We start from the raw sequence: 23,300 nt of genomic DNA on the forward strand, positions 1-23,300 counted from the left end.
GACAGTGTCTTGAATGAGTGTTCAGCCCCTTAAACTATTTCAATATTTCAGTGTGCAGGATATAAAATAGTGTGCATTATCCTGAATAACAACACCTTTCATCAGGTTATTTATTAAAAGTATACAGAAAAGTCCAACTTACAGGCACTAAACATGCCACGAATCTTAGTTCTGCCAAGTCAGTGGATGCTATTTAAAGTGGTTTGCCTAAATATGCCTTCATAAACGATATCCTTGCTTGTAAAGCATTTGCAATACTTCAATCAATCAATCACTTTTTTAACCGCTCATCCAGGGAAGGGGGGGGGGGGGGGGGGGTGAGCTGGAGCCTATCCTAGCTTTTCAATGAGCGCATGACACACGGTAACAACCTGGACAGGGTGCCAGTCCATCGCAGGGCAGACACACACATACATTCACCTATAGGGCAATTCAGTGTCTCCAATTAACCTCACTTGCATGTTTTTGGAATGTGGGAGGAAACCGGAGCTCCCGGAGGAAACCCACGCAGACACAGGGAGAACATGCAAACTCCAGACAGAAAGGACCCGGACCGCCCCGCCTGGGGATCGAACCCAGGACCTTCTTGCTGTGAGGCGACAGTGCTACTCACCGAGCCACCGTGCCGCCCCATTTGGAACATGTTAGCAAAATGTGTGGCTTTATTCTAACCAGATAGGAAACAGGCTGCACTGTAAACTATGGTGGTGGTAGTATCATGGAGATGCTTTTTTTTTTTAGCAGCTTGAACTGGTAATTTGGGTAGAAGTAAACTGAGTAGAAGATGAATGCTGCACAGTACAGAGAGGTCTTTAATGAAAGTCTCAATTGTTTTAGAAAATAAACAAAAACATTTAATAATTTAGGTAAAATAGTTGAAGACTAACTCCTCAGTCAAGACATTGTATGAGGTGTATGAAAGTTATGGACCCTGATTAATTAACGATGGCAAATAACTACATTAACTACATTTTTGATCATTATTTCTTAAGTATCAGTGCTCAGTGCTCAACACAGTGGTAACCCAGCAAATGCAGTGCTTTAAAGCACCAACTGGAATAAAAGTACATATATCTCAGAGAATGAGACGAAGCCTTCAGCACATGGAAAAAAAGCCATCAATATAATATCAGCCGGATAAGATTGTTCTGAAAGAAGACTTTTCTAACCCGAACAGACAATCGTACCTAAAGTATCAGGAGGTACAGTGCTGTATGGCTCAGATTCACACAACTCCTCAGCTAAAGAACAAACATGAAGAATTCCACCCTTCCATTTTCTGGCTCCTTTGCTTTTTAAACTAAAAGCAATGCCGCAGAGCAAGAACCCTATCTGAGTATAACAGCTAATCCTGATGTTGATTACTGCCATTGTGGCCACGTTAGCAGTGCTTTAGTTTGTGGTTAAGTGCTAGTGGTGTGAGTAAATGATTTGCAGAAGTGTTGTGTAGCCTGAGTGTACTATTCTGGCAGTTTCACACACAGGGCATTCGTTTGTACTTTATATCTGACACACATTACACACAGTAATGAAATGGTATTTGTAATGTGAATCTCAAGCCACACAGGGATCCTGATTTTTGATCCAAAATTAAAAGGAATGCTGAAGCTTCAGTGCTCGAAAAAAAAAAAAACACACACACAAAACAAACACACTACAGGTAAACAAACTGCACAGTTCTCTTCCCTAGAGGCCAACCTGTGGGTTCAATCCGCCTGGGGCGTTTAGGTGGACCAAACCTTCGGTTCAGCCCAAAGTGCAAAATTCCCATTACCCTAAAGCCGGAGCGCGTCCTGGAGTTCTGGGCCTAGCAAGAGCATGATGAAAAAGTCCCAGTGGAGAAAGGGGTGCTGAATTTGGGCAAGGTCTGATAGAGTAGAAGCTGAAGGTCGAGTCTATTCTGGTGGTAAGTGTGATGAGGATGAGGCAGTGCTGGCTGTGTGGACTCACTCTCTACCGCTGGCCGAGTAGGAGAATTGGGGGAAGTGCGGCCGCCTCTCATTGTCAATGCAGTCCATCCCATCTTCATCAACTGAACAAAAAAGAGACATACATATTGTTTTAGTGGCCAGTGGTAGCTTAGAGGTTAAGATACTGTACTAGTAATCAGAAAGTTCTAAATCTTATTAATCTGTCTACATGACAATTGAATAATTCACATTAGTTTTTTGTAATAATAATAATAATATTAATCCACATCTGTTTTTTTAATGTTTGTTTTTTTGGCAATGTTAAAGGAATACTGATGTTACTTTTATTAAGAAGTGCTTTCTTTTTTTTTCTATTTTATTTATGCATTTTCTCCCATTTCTCTAACAATTTAGCATAGTCAATTTGTCTTCTGCTGCTGGGGGATCCCCATTGCAGTCGAGGTGAAAATATTGCTGCTCACGCCTCCTCTGCAGCCCTTAGCGGAACCCATGCATTCTGCACAGGCGCCTCTCTATCTGATAACCAGGGTCCTTACACAGCATTTTGAAGACCCCACCCACATAGTCCGGTCAGATGGTAGATGGTGCCCAGCCGACCGGTGGCAATGCCGAGTTTCGAACTGAGGAGTTCAGAATCTCTGTGCTGGTGTGCTAGCAGAATATCCCACTGTGGGCGCAAGAAGTGCTTTCTTTACTACTACCTTCCCACTATTCAGTTTTCCTTAACAAGTGGTCACTGAGCAACTGAATACTTTTTAGAAGGCTGGCCACCACTGTGTAGACTGACCACTGATATAAGTTTTTTCCATTTGGAGAAAATAACTCTTGTTGTGGTTAGGTGGAGTCCCAGAGCTTCTGAAATAGCTTTGTAACTTCTTATGTTTTCTGTTTCTAGAATGCACTACATTCTGGCAGAGTATTCCTGTAAATACTAGGGTGATAACAGTAATGGACTACACCAATGGCTAAACTCAGGTCTGACATGTTTAATTAGATTAAGTGCCTTTCAATTAGTATTAGTATTGCTAATTTGTATTAAAGGTACAGTAAGTGGTTGACTTGAGTAACCAAGAAGTTTTTATTATTTTTACATTAGTTGTATTAGCATCACTGACTGCGCACAGCAGCGTTTCACTTTTAAGTTCACTCATTCATTCATTGTGTGTTTTACCACTGCTTTATCTTTTTCAGGGTTGCAGTGAGTCAGATTTACTGGGCGAAGGTTAGGTAACACACCAGACAGGTCGTCAGTCCATCACAGGACATGTTTAACTTTACAGTAAAGACTAATTTAGTGTTGTTTATTTCATCATCAAGTACAGTTCACATGCAAGCTCTTGTGATGTGGTACTTATGCTGCATTTACTCTTTTTTTATATAACCATTTACATTACATTTATGGCAATTAGCAGAAACTTTTATCCAAAGCAATCTAAGCAACTGAGGGTTAAGGGCCTTGCTTTAAGGGCCCAACAGTGGCAATTTGGCAGTCTAATGTTTGATTTTACAAGTGCAACGACATAACCCAGGATCATGTTTATACCTACGTATTTTAAATCAGATTAAATATGAATTAACATAGTATTATTTATATCCTTGCAAGGGGTGTTTTTATCTCTTCATGTAAATACACAGTTTCCCTAAATTGTACTTAACATTCAGTGGCTACTTTATACACTATTTTACAGATTGACATTAACATTGACATTGAAATTAATAATAATAAGATAGATAGATAGATAGATAGATAGATAGAGAGAGAGAGAGAGAGAGAGAGAGAGAGAGAGAGAGAGAGAGAGAGAGAGAGAGAGAGAGAGAGAGAGAGAGAGAGAGAGAGAGAGAGAGAGAGAGAGAGAGAGAGAGAGAGAGAGAGAGAGAGAGAGAGATAGATAGATAGATAGATAGATAGATAGATAGATAGATAGATAGATAGATAGATAGATAGATAGATAGATAGATAGATAGATTCAGAATAATAAGTCAATACTGTCATTTTTTATGGTAATTGCAGTGCTGTAACACCACCTGCCAAATAATATCTGGTCAGTGGGGGTTCCATTTCCATTGATGGATGGGAGAGCAGATGACAAAGTCAGTAATTGCAAATCCACAAAGTGAATCTATATGGAATCTATACAACCAATAAATATACATACATAATAGGCGAACCCTAGAAAGTGTCTGGTTAGTGTATGTGATAAACATGTTTCTACAATAACAACACAGTAACTGATATAATTGTTTGGTCTAACTAATTTTTGCAAAATTAGATTTGTAAAATCTAACAACCACCTTTGTTCTCCCCACAAATAAATTTTAGCTCAAATAATTGTGGTCAGGTGATCACGTAATAATCACAAGAGGTGTGTGGTGTATACAGCCATATGCTCCATGTTTTTCAGAATCAATTCATGATAATAACTTTCTCCATGATGCTATCACATTTCTTATCAACACACACCTTTAACAGCATTGAGTGTTAATAAATGTGACAGTCACATATTTGTAAGTGAGTATATATAAGTACTCATAAAAACAAGCAAACAGATATGATACAGACAACAGGTAAACAGTTTCCCTTGGCAGGAGACAGACACTAGTCTTGGCAGAGAACTCAAAACTGTTTTGGGCTGTGAACTCGTAAAAAAATCTCTAGTATTACAAAGTTAAAATGAGAAAAAATGCATATGAGCATGTTTGGCAAATACGACACAAAGGGTGTGTTCGAAAAGCTAGTGTGCTGTCTACATAGGCAGCATTTTACGTCATCCTGTGCGCGCTCCTGAGAAGGAGGCTGTTCGAAATCCTAGATGCCTTAAAATCCTCACTTCTGAGGCATCTTAATATTTCAAAGTTATTTTGGCTCAAGAACGAGTGAGCATCGAACGCTGCCTTAGTGATCAAGACAATCCCGGCATTCATGGCTGACGGGGCAGAGAAACGAATGGAGTTATTTTCAAACGTAAATAAAATATTACTGATTTTTAACTTGTATAAACTTGTACCGAGTGTTTTTATTTGCAAGTTCGGGCTTGTCAGGAAATTTAACCGTAATCGGTACATGAAGGGAGATGTTATTGACATTAGCGTGCTATGCTACCTCAGTTTATTGGTTTTAATGGCGAGATGCTAAATGCGAAATGCTAAACACGATGGAATCGCTATCTAAGTAGTGCGTTCAAATAACCTGCCTTTTAAGTCACTAACTTATTAGAATCCTCTCTACTAAGTCAGCTGCCTATGTAGACAGTAAGACAGCAAGGCAGCTCCCTAGGTTTTCGAACACACCCAAAGAGTATTTTTTTTTTCTAACATCCAACATCTAGTTTGGTTTGTATGGTCAAATTTGACTGACGTCTTGAAGGGGTTTAATCATGAGTGTGGACTGTGGACACCATGTCTGAAAGCTGCCCACTTCCAGAACTGGGTATACAATGTAATATATTATTATAATACATAATTATTATTATTATAGAACATTATAGGCTGAACTAGACACAGGGCTCTCAAGTGGCACAACAGAATATTATTAGTCCCATCATCCGGAAGTTGCTAGCTTGAGCTCTGATGCCACTAGTGAACAAGCGGGAGCTTGGAGCTGACTGGCGCAGGATTCTGGGTGGTAAGATCAACTCTATGAGTAAGGTCAGCTGGCTTTGTTTTTGAGCTATGTCTGTCTTTCCAATGGCACTGCATTTTTACAGCTTATAAAAATGGTACCCAGTAGCCATCACCTCCAGATTGTATGTCTAAATTGTGGAGCTAAATAAGGGAGACTGTGGAATGTATATAAAATTGTTTGTCATTCAGTAGAAAATATTTAAAAGCACCACCGACTGTAAAAGCAATAAATTATATTTGATGTACTGTACGTGTACATTATATTTGATGTACTGTAAGTGAGCAGTTGTGATTAAAAGGCTTCACATGCGTTCAGCAGAACTATTAATGAAATAAGTACTACGTTTATTAGAATAAGAAGTTTATAACAGAATAATGTGTGAGTGAGTGAGTATGAGAGAGGGAAACAGTGAAAATGGCACACGTACATTTTTCAGGGGGAGTTATCGTAATCGTCTGTGCCGTGAACTCCTCGTCGAAATATCTGGTATCCGTCTCTGATGACACCTGAGGCTTGAAGGGAGGTATCAGCTGTGGAAAAAGTGTGAGCAAAGAGGGAGTGATGAAAAACAAGGAGCACCTGTTAGAGCAGGTGTAACACTGCATGCAGTACGGTAAGCTGGAGGGTCCAATCTTACACCTCTGAGTTTTGAATAACACCTTCTATGCCATGTATTGTGTTCTGTTAGTCTTCAGTAGGATACAGATTCTTAGTGTAGACAATGAATGTGACTGAAACAGAGCTATTTATTTACAGACCTAACAGTCCAAGTATTACCAGTAATGACAATAATCTGTTCTTAATTAAAACATATACTGGTAAAGCTCTCAATTTAAAAATACAGAGAGAATCTACAAATAATCCAACATTACCTTTTTATCATAAACATCCTGCCAGTCCACTGAGACAAAGAAACTGTGTTGCATTATTTCTTTAGCATCATCTGGACCTCCGCCAAGTCTGGGGATGAAAAGAAGTCAGATAATTTAAGAGAAACAGAGTTTACACTGTTCTCATGTTCAAACAGCAAATCAAATCTGATTTATTTCTGAAATCTGACCTTTTATTTACACTGCAAATGACAAGTTACCAAAAGTTACCAAAATCGGATGTCGTCGTGTATCTAAATATAAATGTACATCTATTATAACTCAGGTCCTACCTATGTTTGATGCATGTGTTTACGTATTGAGTGCATTTTGTCAGTTTGGGGATTTCATAATCAATGAAAAAATGTGCTTCTCTACACACGTGATCATCTCTGTGCTGCACCTCAAAAAAACAAGCCAGTAAAGTACTACGGTCAGGATAATTTGTCTATGTACAGTTTATTTCCTTCTTAATAAACTTAGCGAATTCTAAAGATGCTTGGAAGCAGTTAAAAACACTACTCAAGTATCTGAGTTTGGAGAACTCCAACCAATTCTGTGGATGCAAAGGGGGGAGTGTGTCAAAACACAGACAAGTTTTTTTGTCTTTATAAGGGAGCTATAAAAGTAGACTATGCTGTGTATTGTAGCTCCCATTAAGTCTATCGCTCAATTTAGAAGTGTTATTTAATGACTGCCATGAAATGTGACACTGAAATCTGTGATTTTTTAAAAACAAGGTCTATCAGACAGTGAGCGTCTATACAGACCTGATTAGATATGTACGTCTAAGAGTGTGTTAAAATACAGCCTAGCCCTTGGAAGGTGCACTCGTCAGTGCTGGTCCCAAGCCCAAATAAAAAGGAACTTTGCATCTGCATAAAACTGTGGAACAGAATGACCCGCAGTGGCGACCCCTAAATACAGGAGCAGCCGAAAGAGGAAAGAAATGAGGATTATTATTTTTTATTATTTTTATTTTTTATGTATTTATTCATTTTTGGCATACTCTGCTTATACTACCCAGGGTCAAAGTGGGTCCAGCGCAATATTGTTTGTATTTCTGCCTTACACCCATTGTTTAGAGCAACACCACACATAAATCTGCTGGCAAGCTATAGCTGCCAAGACAGTGACTGGATTCAAGAATCAAACTTAAGATCCCATGTACACATGTTATTGTGCACCAACTTTTTCCAAGTGTTTTTACTTCAATTGTTATTTTTACTACTACTACTAGTACTACTACTTCTTTCACTACTACTACCACTACTATTTCTACTCCTCCTACCACTACCCCTACAACTTTTACCACCACTACTACTGCTACTACTACTTCTACTACTACTCCCCCTACCACAACTACTGCCCCTACTCCTACTTCTGCTCCTCCTACCACTACTACTACTTCTACTCCTCCTACCACTCCTCCTACTACTACTTCTCCTACCACTACCGCTACTCCTCCAGCTCCTCTTCCACCTCCTACTCCTAGTCCTACTAGTACTACTACTTCTACCACTACAACAACTACTACTACTACTACTGATAATAACAACAATAATAATAACAGTAAAAATTGGATGGTCAACACATCAGCCCACCCCTGCACTCTATCCATACATGACTTTTCAACTGCATTCTCTGCCATTGCAATGCTTGGATAAGCCAATGATGCACATTCATCAGTAAGGACACAGTAGGTCTGTCTTTAATTCTCTGTCTAAAAATGCAATCAAATATAAAACCTCATTTAAACATAACATGTGTTATGTCTATTAGACTGTCAAAAAATCTAATATTTTTTCAGCTTATATCAGATGCCAAAAAATTAACTGCTAGTGTGAACATAACCAGTGATGCATGTAGTCATGTAACATGATGTATTATAAACAGGATGGGTCACTGCCTGTCTTCATTTCTGCTAGATTTCATTAGGAAGCTTGCTAACACATCTGGTGGGAAAAAAATGAAGCATCCTGCTATTTTAAAGCATTGCATCATATTAAAGCAAAGCTCATTTTAGCCAAACTTCCAGAAATCGAATACTTTTTAAACTTTCTACATACGCTCTTATCTTAACGTATCTAGTTTCAAAAGCTGTGTGTGTTTAAGTGTTAATTATATTTGTCTGGTTTTTGTTTATGTTTCCCTTCACTGTATTCTATAGCTCTCAGTTCTCCAGTTCTTGACAGAGAGGATAAATTAGTAGGGGGAGAAGATCTAGCTGAGTGGGTAAAGCCCGTACCTCTTATTGGGGTCTTTGATGAGCAGGCCTGACAGGAGAGACTTGGCATCGGCTGACAGCGTCCTGGGGAACTTGATGTCCTCCATAAGGATGAGCTCAAAAAGCTTCTCGTGGTCCTGATTGTAGAAAGGCAGCCTGCCACACATCATCTCATACATCACCACACCCAGTCCCCACCAGTCCACTGCCCGGCCGTAGTCATTATCCTCCAGCACCTGATGGGACAAGCGCAGTGCTCATCAGTCATAATTACTTGTTTTGTTTTTCATAAATTTAAACATTATTTTTACACAAAGCTGTATATGCACATCACACACTATAGGCATTAAGTCTTTGAATTTAAATGTTATGCAATATTTAAATACATTTAAATAATATAGATTTTTTAAATCACACAAACACCACAAAATATTCTAAAATAAAGGAAAATCTTGAGGTGGGGTTTGTCAAAGCCCTATAAAGAAAATATTTATGGGTAGCACTGTTTCCTCACAGCATGAAGGTCCTGGGTTCGATTAGAAAGACATACAGTCAGGTTAATTGGAGCTACTAAAATTAGTGTGCATGTGTGTTTGCCCTGTGATGGACTGGCGACCTGTGGACCACGTTTTCAAAATTATTGTTTGCAGGGCATCAATAACCAAAGCAATGCCACACAGAAAAATTAAGGTCATTCTGGAAGTAAGTGGGCAGTACCAGGGGCATGAATCAAAGACAGCAGTGTTACTGAAAACAGAGCAGTAATATTTAATTATTATGACGTTATATCTTTTTATTTTTGCACTAACTGTGACTTGGAGGGTAAAAACAAAGAGCAAATGCCAATATTCACTATCAATACAGTAAAATGTGTTACAAAATCATGTTTACTTAACCATAGATGACTTGAGAAAAAATCTTACCTAAAAGGTTTTCATAGGGTATACCATAATGATAAATATACCTGAATTCCTGAATATATGTATACCTGAATGCCATTTACGATTCAGATACAAATAAAGAGTGAACAATAACTGGCAGCCGAGAACTGTTAACATGTATTCTGACTTTTTAAATTAAAAACATGGTAAAAAATCAGGAAAATTCTTTAAAAAAATCATAACATAGGTGGCACAGTGCTACAGCTGGTATAGTGGGTGCCACAAAGCGACATGGGTTCAATCCTCACCTCAGGTCACCATCTGTAAAGAGTTTGTTGTGTGAGTGGGTTCTGTTTAGGTGCAAATGGTAGATTGGCTCCTTTAAATTAAACCCAAATGGGAGTTAATGTGTGAGTGTGTGGTGCCCTGCAACTGATTGACTCCTTGTTCGAGGTAACTGTCTGCCCCATGCACAGTGTTTCCAGATGATCACAGACCCACCACTGACCTTATTGGGATAAAGCGGTTAGAAAAAAAGAATGAAAAGATAAAACAATAAAAGTGCATTTTTACAACTGGAGTTTATCCATAGCCTCTTTTTTAATTAATTTATTTTATTAGGATTTTAACATTATGTTTTACACACTTTGGTTACATTCATGACAGGAACGGCAGTTACTTGTTATTCATCCAGATTCATCAGGACACAAGTTTAATGTCAAACACAGTCATGGACAATTTTGTATCTCCAATACACCTCACTTGCATGTCTTTGGACTGTGCAAGGAAACCGGAGCTCCTGGAGGAAACCCACGCAGACACGTGGAGAATATGCAAACTCCACAAAGAAAGGACCCAGACCTTTTTACATCATGCATTTGGCTTTGGAGTTTCAGATGCCTGAAGTTATCAAGTAAAAGCTGAAAGTGAGATCTTAAATTTTTTTTTTTAAAGATTTTCTTGCTTTGAAATATGAAACAAATTTTTCACAGTGAAATTTATATCAACATCCCTACTGCATCCCTATTCCAGAAATAAATGCTCCTCCATGTTTCAGACTTTTCAATCCAACATGAGCCCTTATTTGGTCATTAGAACAAAAAATGATCCACACATAGGCCAGTGATTACTGTTAATGACTGGACAGTGGCAGCACTTCAGACTCATACTAACACTAGCATGTCTGTATGATCAAGCTTCCGCTCCGCCATCCACCAGTCACCTAGTGATAAAAGCTGCTGCAGGCTTTACTACACGAGCCACCAGACACAGAGGTCACAGAACCTAAACACGCCAACTGCTCAGAACCTGGGAATAAATCCCCAAATCTATACAGCACCGCATCAAAGCTTTGCACCGGGCCAGCTCTGAAGCCGTAGCAGCCAGAAGCACTAACACTAACAAACCTGAGGTGCACCTCACTGAGCCGGAGCAGCTAAAAGATAGCGAGAGAGAGGCAGCTCTTCAGAGGAAGCGTCCTGATTAATCTGTCTGACTAATGACAAGGCTGGCTGGCCAAGAGCCAGTTAAGCATATGCTGTGAGTCGAGTGATAATGATGTCTCCTCTCTGATCTTTAAGAGTAGGTAGAGAGCCGTGTGAGGCAGCAGCGAGATCAGCTCTACTGCCTGATTAGGGAAGCACGGCGAGTCCGAGCGCTCAGAAAGACGCAGAGGAGAGATAACTAACAAAAAAACCCACTTCAGACGCATTCAAACATGAGCGCATCAAAATCAGGGATCTACAGAAAAAAACTGGAATAGTTCCAGTAATCTGAGGACATAAAATGATGAATTCATAGATACACTACATGGACAAAAGTATTGGGACACCCATTTTTATTCCTGAATTTATTTTTAAATGTAATAAATTAATTATATAAAAGAAATTATGTGTTTCTGGTTTACATTTTCAGCATTTAGCTGGTTAAGGGCCTTGCAGTGGTGGGACTTGAACCAGCGACCTTTGGATTACTAGTCCAGTACCTTAACCACCAGGCTACAACTGCCCCTGTTTAAAGAAACTCCAGTGACCTGCACAGAGCCCTGACCTCAGCCCCACTGAACAGCTTTGGGATGACCTGGAACATCTTGAGTCTTTCTTGCCCGACATCGGTGCCCAGCCATACAAATGCACTAATAAATTAATGGGCAAAACTTCCCACAGACATACTTTAAAATCTTGTGAGAAGCTTTCTCAGAAGAGTGGCTGCTATTATAGCTGAGAAGATCATATAGAGGTCACTCTATTGTAATTACCTTTCGTTTTTCAAATTGGAATTCCAGCAAGCTGATGGTCAAGTGTCTGAATACTTCTGGTCATATAGTGTAGATCCTATGTTCATACAGCGGTACCTTGAAACTCGACGTCAATTGGTTCTGGGACTGGGGTTGAGTTTAAAAGGCATTGAGTTTCAAGGAATTTTTTCCCATAAGGATGTATGGAAAACCTGTTAACGCGTTCCATGGTCCTATGGAAAAAAAAACACTGAAATAAAAAACTAATTCTTACAATTTCTCAAAACCCTGAGCTGTAACAAAAGTTTAAAAGTGAAACAGGAGAAAAATCCAGCTAAACACAGATACATGTGGAGCTTTCAGACTGGATTTGACAGTTATTCTACACAAATGCAGATTAGTCTCATATGCACACTTTGATGACATTTTACTGCACCGCTCAAGCCAAGAGCTGAACAAAATGACTGTTCATTGTTAATTTAAAATTAAATAAATATTTTATTGTTTTTAAACTGAACACGTTGAGTTTAAGGGAAACGTTGAGTTTAAGGGTACAAATTTCTCGACGAAGGGCATTAAGTTTCAAAGATTTTAAGTTTAGGGGATGTTGAGTTACAAGGTACCACTGTATTTCAATAATTCAACAAAATGTGAATAAAATGTACTCAACCACTATATGGCCAAAAGAATGTAAACACCCCTCTCATTTTTACATTGGGTTCTAAACCTTTCAAACTTATGTGTTTAGAGTAGCAGCTGAAATGTGGCATGCAGACGGTTATCAGAAAAAAATGTCAATTATTATGATGTGGCAGAACAAAGCAAAACCAACAACTGTGCGTAAACTCAGGTTCAGTGTGGTTTAGGATGCTGTGCATCCTGTCATAAACTTACATGGAGTGTGTGTGGCGGGAGGAGGGCAAGAGCAGGCTGTTTGTCCAGCAAGCGAGTGAGAGCAGCTCGGCTGCAGGCAGGGATGCGATTAACACACACGGGGCCCCCTGTTCCAGAACAGGCCCCTGCTCCCACTGCCATGTGGCACTGCTGCTGCTCCCACCACTCGCCCATGGGCAAGGCTGGCAGAGGAACGCGTGGCATAGAGAGCCTGCCGCTCCACCAGCAGGGCAGTGGAACACACAGCCACCATCAGCTTAGCCCATCTTGGCTACAAAACGTGGACAAACTCTCTCTCTCTCTCTCTCTTTCTCTTTCACACACACACACACACACACACACACACACACACACACACACACACACACACACACACACACACACACACACACACACAAACATATAGAACCTGTAGGTTTTTACAAATGACAGAATGAATCCTTTAAGCAAATGAAAGTTTCCACCTACATACAGTACAGGCCAAAAGTTTGGACACACCTTCTCATTCCTGTGGTTTTTCTTAATTTTTTTTAAATTTTCTACATTGTAGATTAATACTAAAGACATCCAAACTATGAAGGAACACATATGGAATTATGTAGTAAACAAAAAAGTGTTAAACAAACCAGAATATGTTTTATATTTTAGATTCTTCAAAGTAGCCATCTTTTGCTTTAATGACAGATTTGCACACTCTTTGAAATTTTCTCAACCAGCTTTATTAGGTTTCCACCTGGAATGGTTTTCAATGAATGTTTGTGCCTTGTCTAGAGTGAATTTTTGGAATTTGTTGCTTTTTTAATGTGTTTGAGACCATCAGTTGGGTTGTGCAGAGGTAGAGTTGGTAAAATATAAAACATATTCTGGTTTGTTTAACACTTTTTGGTTCACTACATAATTCTTCATAGTTTGGATGTCTTCAGTATTAATCTACAATGTAGAAAATAAAAATAATCAAGAAAAAACATTGAAGAGAAGGTGTGTCCAAACTTTTGGCTGGTGTGTCCAAACTTTTGGCCTGTACTGTACATCTACTGGTCCAACATATGTTATGCCAAACTACACTATTTTTACATTACAGAAAAATATAATCAACCTTACAATGGGGTATTATTGTAACAGTATAATGGAAAATAAATCTCTAAAGATGATTACAGAGCTAAAAGTGTATGTAGGGCTGGGCAGTATGACCAAAAATTTGTATTAAGATTCTGGCGGTTTCATGGTATGTCACAGTATGGTTTTTTTTGTATTAGTGGGACTTTTTATATGTCTGTGACTGATTTACTGCCATAAGTACATAGAAAATAAAAAGTTACCATGTATATAGTGAAGGTTTTGAGTACTTTAAGGTCTGCTTGGCCCCCAAACTACCTGCTACCTACTACCACCGTGCCACCCACGATTCAAGAATATTCTCAGCAAATCAACAAATGAAACTACTGTAAGTGATTGTGCAAAAGCTAGAATGTGGTATACTTATGATATGCTTTTTATCCATGAAACTGGCACCAGCACAGAAAATGTACCTTCAGAAAATACATTTTACTTATTAATAACATCAAGCTAATGGGACTGATTCATTTTCATACTCGCTTTAAAAGATTTAGTGATGGACAAAATGTTTATTTAATAATACAAATTCCATAACTCAAAATGAAAAATAATCTTCATCGTTTCCACTCCATTCTCCACTTTTTTTTCTTCCTCTGCCTCTCTCTTTCATCCCTCTCTACTTTGCATCTCTGGAACTTGGCACGCTGGTGCAGGCTGTGCTCTGTTATTTTTACACCAGTACGGCAGTATAGATTTCCAGGTTTCCCAGCCACCTTCTTCCAACCTCCCCCATCTGCCACCATCTGCCTCTGTTTAGCATCTACTTTTTTGTGCAATCACATACTCTTGTGAAAAATAACCAACACTCAAATCATCTCCTGGCACAGCGGCCAGGCTGAGCAAAACAAAATGTTGCGCCAAATTGTCTTCTGTACTTTTTTTTTTTTCCTGAGCAGAATCTATACCTCACCCCCTTTCCTCTCCCACTCACGCCTCCACCCTCTGCACGCTCTGCCTCTCCTTTTTATAAATATGGATTAAGCCAGGGCACTCTGGCCACTCTGCAGTCATGTTCCTAGGTGAGGTGAGGTGGGTGACCTGAGAGATCGAACTGTTGTTTCACTGGAGATACGCAAGACATCAACATCATTCAGTGATGCAGCAAACAGCTCTAACAGATCTAAACTGCATTTGTAATATATAGAGGCGTACATAAGATCAGGATTTAGCACTACAAAGTTTAAAAGCACCTCGAGATGCTGCCCAATCTTTTAATTACAACTAGACTCCATATGGCTGTTATTATTTATTTTAATTAAGAGAGCTGCTATGTATCATGTTTGATTTGGTTTCTTTCAGTTCAGCTGTGACTGGGAGGTGTGAGTGGACAGGCTTGGACCACATACGTCCACTGACTCATAACGCATCGTCATGCAAGGAGACGATTTGTTGTGAAAATGAGGTAGCGTTGTTGTCAAATCCCACACCTCCGTACTCCACCGTAAAATGTATAATATTAATACTGCCTTTAATTAAACTTTTACTACACAAGCGTAGCATGAGTGATCTCTGTGCCACCAGCATTAGTGGTTACAATGGGAAAAATATTTACTATTATTCCAAAGACAATCAAGATACACTAAATACAGCACAACATTTAGGTGGGCTGAGGTCATGCTTAAAAGAGCACTATTAAAATTGTCAGGTTGTATTAAGGAAACATTTTAATTAGGAGCTACAAAAAAGTAACAGCAGAAACGATCAGTAACTAGATGTACAAGCATTTGATTTTCTTTAAAGGTGACTAAGGTTTTTATTAACACATTAATTAATCAATTCTAATATTTTAATGTACCCATCATACCTAATAAGTACATTCATTAATTCTTTTATAAACTACTTCTATCATGCAGATGAATTTTGCGGGTATACTCCAGATATGCTGCTACATCTTCCCTTCTCCTAATAATTCACTCATTAAAAGGTGCAGCTGTTAATATTTCCTACTGCTCGATTCACAGGAACACAATCAGAGCATTTTGAAAATGCCAATTCTCCATGTGTGTTCACCTCTTATGTACAAGATAAAAGCTTCTTTATTAAGTTCTTGGGCTATGTATGTGGACGCCTGACCATGAGCTGGTTGGTCATCCCATCCCATCCTTTTTTTTTTTTTTTGGATTTTCTGTTTATGCATTTTCCTCCAATTGTCCCCATTCTAGTTGTATCCAATTACCCATTTGTAATTCACCCTTACTGTTGCAGACTTCCACTCCTGACTAAAGAGAACCGCAATCATAACACACCTCATTATAACACGACATCGCCTGCACGATGCGAGTTCATATGGGTATCTGTTTTACACACGGAGAGTCATGCACCTATCCTTATTATCTCGCGTCTAATTGTGTGCCATCAGTCAACCAGCAGAGGCCACAATTGCAGTAGTTATGAGGAAACCCTATTCAGCCATTGCCCCGACCCTTACAGACACAGCCAATTGTGTGCCTGTGTAAGTGCCCAACCGACTGATAGCAAAGCTGAGATTTGAACTCTAGTGGCCTAGTGACGTTTACCACTGTGCCACCTGAGCGTGGACATTCTATTCTAAAAGCGTTGGATATGTATATGGATTTGCATCCATCTTTGAGCAGCAGTAAAAATGGTTTTAAAAGTTTAAAAGCGTTCCTAGAAAAGTGTCCTAGAACCGATTGTCTAGGAATGAGGTGTCCAACAATCTCATGGTCAAGGGTTTGTATAAGTTTGGACATATAGTGTACTTATTTAGGGAAATCTTTATTGAGTTGAACGAGTTGTGGTGTGATAGCATGTTTTACCGCTGCGCTACCTAAGCGGCCAAAAAAACAAATTCTGATGCATATTTATTTAAGGGTAAACCACTTGTGCAATCTCTTAATGTGCAATAACTTAATGTGCAATAAAATAATATGCAATATCATAATGTGCAATACTCATAGCTGTAATAATCACTATGTGCAACGTTTTAAGCATGTGAATATTAATATTTGTAACTATTATGGTACCTATTTCATTCCTACATATTTTTATATTTTTTGTTTCAATTTTATATGTGCTTTCTATTTTAAATCTGCTGTGTTTTTAGGATGAACCCAATGCACGTAATAAATTTTTCTATGCACCTTGGTGTACAGTGAAATGACAATACAGTTAATCTTGAATCTTGAAATATAAATAGTAGATGAAGTGTATAAAAGACTATACTAGCTATATTACATCACTTTATAAAGTGGTAAAATTGAACTAATTAAGTAATTGTGTGTAATTTATTTGCACTGAATCTGTGTATTGTTACCTCGGGCGCCAGGTACTCCGGTGTTCCACAGAAGGTCTTCATAGTAGCAGCATCAGTAATTCCTTCTTTACAGAGCCCAAAGTCTGTAATTTTAATGTGCCCATCTTTATCAAGCATCAGATTCTCCAACTGAAAGAGACAGCAAAATCATTTTCAGAATATTACAAATAAATCTGTTCTATTTTCACTTAACACAATTCATTGAGCGTTAAATAGATCATGTTGACGCTTGCATAAATAACCATTTACTTCATCTACATTTAATACGCGATGGCAGAGAAACGATACTTCCAGCTATTCAGGCTTTTTTGGCACCAGCATTATTGGCTCAATCCAAGGCTGCAAGCAAAACACTGTGTCATCTTCTACAAGTGCCAGAGTTTGATATCAAGATCCCCCACCCCCCCTTCCCGAAAAGAGCTTCAAACTCTACAGCTTTTAATTACATTTTTCACGTCCCGTGCCACAAGCGCAGGAATAAAAGACGAGCACAGGACCTCAAATGGCTTTCTCAGAACTCGAGAAAACAACCCTGCTTGTATTTTATTTATTTCATTTTTGTTTGTTTGTTTACCTTGAGATCCCGATACACTATCTTGGTGGAGTGCAGGTAGTCTAGGGCGGAGACGATCTCTGCACCGTAGAAGCGCGTGCGGTCCTCAGAGAACACCCGTTCTCTCGACAAATGGAAAAACAGCTGCAGGATAAACAGCAGGGACAGGATTGCAATAATTACTGATTTATTGAAGGAAATTAACACAACACAAACTGCCTCCCATCGCCATATTGAGATGATAGATGGCGGGTCCCTCAGAGGACGCCTGGCGAACCCAGACAGCAGCTGGCGCATCATCCCTGGCTTTCCAGAGAGAGGCCGGCGAGGCCTGTTAAATCAGCATTTTAATCAATACACCAATCTTGTTAAAGGCAGAGCTAGCAAGCTTGTGGGCTAAAGTCCCATCAAAGTGGCAGGGGCGCCCCTTCCCCCGCAATCATCGCCCTCATTTTTTACACTGTACTTCCCCCTTGTCTGTCTCTCCCAGTCAGATGTCAAGGGTTTCTTTCAAACCGTTTGGCCCACGTCTTCGCTTGAGCTCATCTCCTACAAATTACACTGGAGCCCGGCAGGGAGGCTCCGTCGTTTAATTGCTATGGGAAGTAGTTGGATATGGCTGTCTGGGGAGGGCTAACGGGCCCGCTGATCAGTCTACGAGGAGGCAGTGGGAATCCGAGCGAGAGCGAGGTGAGAGTGGAGCGATGTGTACAAGGACAGGTGTGCCTTCATCAACTCACTGGCATCTGTGAATGTGGTGTGGCTGAAAGGCGCACAGGCTGTGCTGGGCTGAAAATGTGGAGGTGAGTGGCGCTGGCTGGACTGAGCTGGGGGAGCAGGTGACACTACAGGCTAAGGGAAAATGAGAGAAAGATTGCCGCCTCCCTGATTAAGCAGCACCATTGGTGGTGGAATTTCATTTATCAAAACCCGAGGCCCTCAAGATGGTTGCCTCATGTTCTGACTGAAATGTGCCAGTAAAGTCAGACTGGAAACTTTTTCAAAAGCCTTTTACTCATTTGGTTTTCCTAGGAATTAAACATATATTTGCAAAGAAGGGGGTTGTACATGAACACATATAGCTCTCTGCTAGACTTCTAGGTCTAAATTGCAGAAATCCCAAAGTGTTAGAACAGTAAACCGATGACAATAGGAGTTTAAACACAACTAAGCATACATTCATTCATCTTCAATAAGCTTTAATTGTTATCAGGGTCAGGATTTACTTGGCTCATCGGGGAAAAAAAGAACTGGTCGCAAGGTAGAATTACAACCTGGGCAGGGCCAATTTATTTACTCAGTGGCAGAAAAATACTCTCAGGTTGCAGCATACTAACCCTAATGTCATATATTTAGGAGAAGTAGGAAAAGCAGAGAACCTGTGGAACATACACGCCAATCTGCACACCGACAATGACTGGATAACTAATTCCAGTTTCCCAGGAGCTGTGCTACACCCACACAGTGCCCAGCCCAGATAAAAATTCTAGCCCATATTGAAATGATGTAGAAATAAAGTAGCTGTTGCTTTTCATACTGAAGATGAAATTCTACATTAAACAACTGGCAGTCACAATTTGCAGTTGTATACCAGCAATTCACCTGTAAGAAGAATTTATTTCAGTTTTAGTCCAACTGAACTGTTCTAAATCATGACAGATTTGTATTTTGGTGGTTCTGGCTTGGCATGGGTTGGATCTGACCATAAAAACTTCCTCTTAGTATAAGGTATTGTAAAGTATATTGTTCCATGTACTTTGTACATATTAGCAAATGTTTTCAAGCTCATTTGTGAGCCAGAAGTTGCTCATAAACAGAAATAGAAGGAAATTCAGGTGGCGCATCGGCCTAATGCACTAGCCTATCAATGCTGAGATCTCGAGCGCTCGAGTTTTAATTCCAGACAGTCCGATCAAACTGGCCAGGCTTCCAAACTGGCACTTATTTGGGCCTGAGAGGTGCAGGTCAGCTGGGCTTCACTTGTACATGTACCATGTGACCTCTGCTGTCTGGTCAAGGCTCCTGCACTATTGATAAAGTTGCAAGGTAAGATTTTTTGCGAAACTCCACCACTGGCAGGTAAAAAGATGCAACCGGCAATGGCGGGTATGTCTGAGGGGCTGTGTGTGAGGCTCAGCTCTCCTTGGCCAGCAATAGGGAAATGGGCAATAATTAGATTGGGAGAAAAATACATTGGGTTTGTCCAAAAACCTAGTAAGCACTCTACATAGACAGCACTTACGTCATCCTCCACACTCCAGAGAAGAAGTCTGTCCGAATTCTTTGATACCTTAAAATGCTGCCTACTAAGTTACCTTAATTCTAAGCTATAAACTGCCTGGATAACGTGGGAGCATCGGATGCTTTCTTATCTGTGAAGGTAATCCCAGCATTCAGTGCGGCACAACTTTTCTCGCCAAAGATTTCAAATATGGCGGACGAATGTGGAGCAACAAACTTTTTTTCAAATGTAAATACATTCTCATTGATTTTTTATTTGTATAAAGGTGCACAAGTGTCATTTATTTGCAAATTTGGGCTTGAAAGTGACAAATTAACCGTTTTCAAATGTTAATTTTCATGATAGTGGGTTGTGTCGCCTCAGCCTATTGGTTTTCATGGCCTGAGGCTAATTGTGTTAGCTTAGTAGGCAAAAACTGTGATTGATGTAATCGCCATAATCGCTGTCTAAGTAGTGCGTCTGAATAACCTGCCTTATAATTTCAATATCTAATTAGAATCCTCTCTACTACCTAGGTAGGAAATAGGGAGCAAGGCAGCTCACTAGGTTTTCAGACAGACCCATAGTCACAGTTAAATTACATTACAGAAGCTTCTATACCACCAAATTAACCATCTCAACTGTTGTATGTATTTTTTGACCCTGCAAATGTAGTTGTATTTTCAAATGAATAAATAACTAAACCTTTTGTATAAAGGTGTTTTTTGTACAGAAATGTATGTGTCTTAATTATAACTGCAAAGACCACCTTGACATTTCCATTCCAAGTGTATTTAAATGTCAAACAACTGTATTTATCTTAAAACATTAGTGATGCATGATCTAAAATGAACACCAGCGTAGTCAACTGTGCCTTCTATTCACTTAATAGCACATTCTCTGAATGATGCTCATGTGACTAACACATAAATGAGCAGATTATGGGGCTGTGCCATATATTTAATTGAAAATGTCATCCCTAGCACAAAAAGCCAACAGTCTCTTTATTACAGAATAGCTCTGCCAAGATGACCTTGAACTCCCGTCTACTGTTGCTTAACTACTGGTTTTAAATAATTTACTCATTTAGCCACCTATTCATTCGTACGTGGATCTTAATCTGGGGAACACTAGATGTTAGGCAGGAATCCACCCTGGACAGGGTACCAGTCCACTACAGGGCATCACAAACTCACTGCCTCGTTTACACACAACAGGGAAATCGGCAATACCCAGGTCACCGAGTTGTGTTTTCTAAGGGGGTGGGCGAGGGGTGAGGAGGATACCAATTGGAAACTCACAGAAAGATGGGGAGAAAAGGCAAAAAAATAAGCCAAACAGACAATAACTAAAGCTCAGAATGAAAAGGGACCCAGGACCTGCTGTGACACTGTGCTGCCCTACTCGGCATGGTAGCTCGGCGTGTAGCACTGTCGCCTCACAGCAAGAAGGTCCTGGGTTATATTCCCAGGTGGAGCAGTTCGGGTCCTTTCTCTGTGGAGTTTGCATGTTTGCCCCGTGTCTGCATGGGTTTCCTCCGGGAGCTCCGGTTTCCTCCCACAGTCCAAAGACATGCAAGTGAGGTGAACTGGAGATACAAAATTGTCCATGACTGTGTTTGACATTAAACTTGTGCACTGATGAATCTTGAGTAACAATCCTAATAAATTAAAATTTAAATTAAAATCCTAATAAATACATAAATAAATGCTGCCCTGCTTCATTCTTCTTTTTTATTCTTAGGTAAAAGTGCATGTGTGAAGGCAGCTTCATATGATCACTAGGCACTTTAAGTGAACCACAGCCAATACACACTTCAAACCCACCAACACCCGTACATCCATACCTCTCCTCCATTGACGTACTCCATCACAAAGCAGAGACGGTCTTTTGTTTGGAATGAGTACTTCAGAGACTGAAACAGCAGGCAGAGAAAAACCATTAGAAAAGAAAACTAGCCAACAACTTAGCATATGTCTTAGCAAATGCAGACGTATGTTAAAAAGCTTCTTTTCAAAACATATGCTGAAAGAGACAAACTTCTCCCGAGAGCAAATTAAAAGGAAAAGCCCAGGAAAGCTGAAGCGCTGCATTTTCCACTGGCCTTGATGCAAACTTTGAAATCAGGTGAAAGCAGCATTTTGAGTTTGTGTCGGGTAAATTGTTTTATTTTTTTTTATTTTTGGACCTGCTGTGTATCAAATGTGGCACCAAACAGCATCTGGAGTGTCAGTGAAATTATCTCTCGCTGGCGACTTCTCAACAGATGCACCGCTACATTTGGGCTGCTAATTTATAACAGTTTATTCTCTGCATTATAATTAGACTCTGGGGAGAAGGCAATCCTATATGAGGCATGCATTATGATGCATTATGTCATAGAAGACAACTGTATGTGTGGTGTGGTATGGAAAGTCGTTAAAAACAAGTGTACTTACAGTTAAGAATGGGTGTCTAGTATTTTTCAGCACTCGACTTTCGGTGAGAGTGTGAGCCACTTCATCCTGCAGCAGCCACAGAAAAATCTTATTTATTTCTCATATTTTTATTATCATTACTATACCAACATTCTAAACATGGCAATACAATTCAAATTATTATCAAAACTTATCAAAAATGATCAAACTATTGAGTACAGCTGTTTCAGCCAACCCAAGCATGACAGTGCAGAGTGAACTTAGATATTCCAAAAACATTTCTTACACCTTTCAATTAATTTGTGCATTTTAAATTACATGATTGCATAAATACAGGGTGAGTCAAAATTTAACACTAATGGATCTATTCCCCACGAAATTTGTGTCCGGGCCTTAAATGGTACTGTTGCTTGCTGGTTTTTGTGTGTTGAACATGATGGCGAACAGGTTGAGACTTACACATATGAAGTATGTTTTGTAAATAAATGGTTTCCGCTACTCAAGTGCTAACATAAATTTGACTCACCTGATAGATCTATATAGATCTACCTTTAAGGCTGAGCTGACACTGCCCCTGGTTTAAAGTTGATAATTTGATTAATTCAATATTTATTTATTTATTTGAATTTTTATGCCACTTTACACACTTGATTGTGTCATTTATGGCATGCTCGGTGTTAAGTCATTTTTCCTTGTTTCTATTTGTCCATTTATATTTTTGTTTTTATTTTTGTTCCTGCCTGGAAGTTTAGGATTGCTCTTGTGTTTTCTTGGTTGAGGGTTTCTTTAACAGTTCCAGGTATGTGTAGCTGTTGTCTCTCTCTGGTGTATTTGGGGCATTTGGTTAGAATATGTTTTCTTGTGAGCTGTGTTTGGCATCTTTCACATGTTGGGGGGTTGTCTCCTTTTTTAATTATTGGTGAGTGATTTTTGTATGACCTATTCTACATCTTGTGTGTATAACTTGGTCCACTTGCTTCATTTATGCATTTTTGGCTTATTGCTAATACTTGGATGTATCTCATGTAGTTTGTTTGTTGTCTGCGTGTCCCAGTGAGT

General features: G+C 39.5%; 1 protein-coding gene across 1 annotated transcript in view; it reads right to left on the reverse strand.

Moving 5' to 3' along the window:
• Positions 1-880: 880 nt before the first annotated feature.
• Positions 881-23,300, reverse strand: part of akt3a (v-akt murine thymoma viral oncogene homolog 3a) — a 147,428-nt gene continuing 125,008 nt past the window's right edge. Inside the window, exons 7-14 of the mRNA XM_062995058.1 lie at positions 22,263-22,328; positions 21,671-21,739; positions 17,625-17,747; positions 17,051-17,179; positions 8,671-8,885; positions 6,426-6,513; positions 5,981-6,083; positions 881-2,032 (exon numbers count right to left, since the gene is read on the reverse strand). Of these exons, the coding sequence (XP_062851128.1) occupies positions 1,947-2,032; positions 5,981-6,083; positions 6,426-6,513; positions 8,671-8,885; positions 17,051-17,179; positions 17,625-17,747; positions 21,671-21,739; positions 22,263-22,328 (879 nt within the window). The 3' untranslated portion in view covers positions 881-1,946. The remainder of the gene's footprint in view (positions 2,033-5,980; positions 6,084-6,425; positions 6,514-8,670; positions 8,886-17,050; positions 17,180-17,624; positions 17,748-21,670; positions 21,740-22,262; positions 22,329-23,300) is intronic.

This window comes from Trichomycterus rosablanca, chromosome 5 (genome assembly GCF_030014385.1).
Source record: "Trichomycterus rosablanca isolate fTriRos1 chromosome 5, fTriRos1.hap1, whole genome shotgun sequence".
Classification (NCBI taxonomy): Eukaryota; Metazoa; Chordata; class Actinopteri; order Siluriformes; family Trichomycteridae; genus Trichomycterus; species Trichomycterus rosablanca.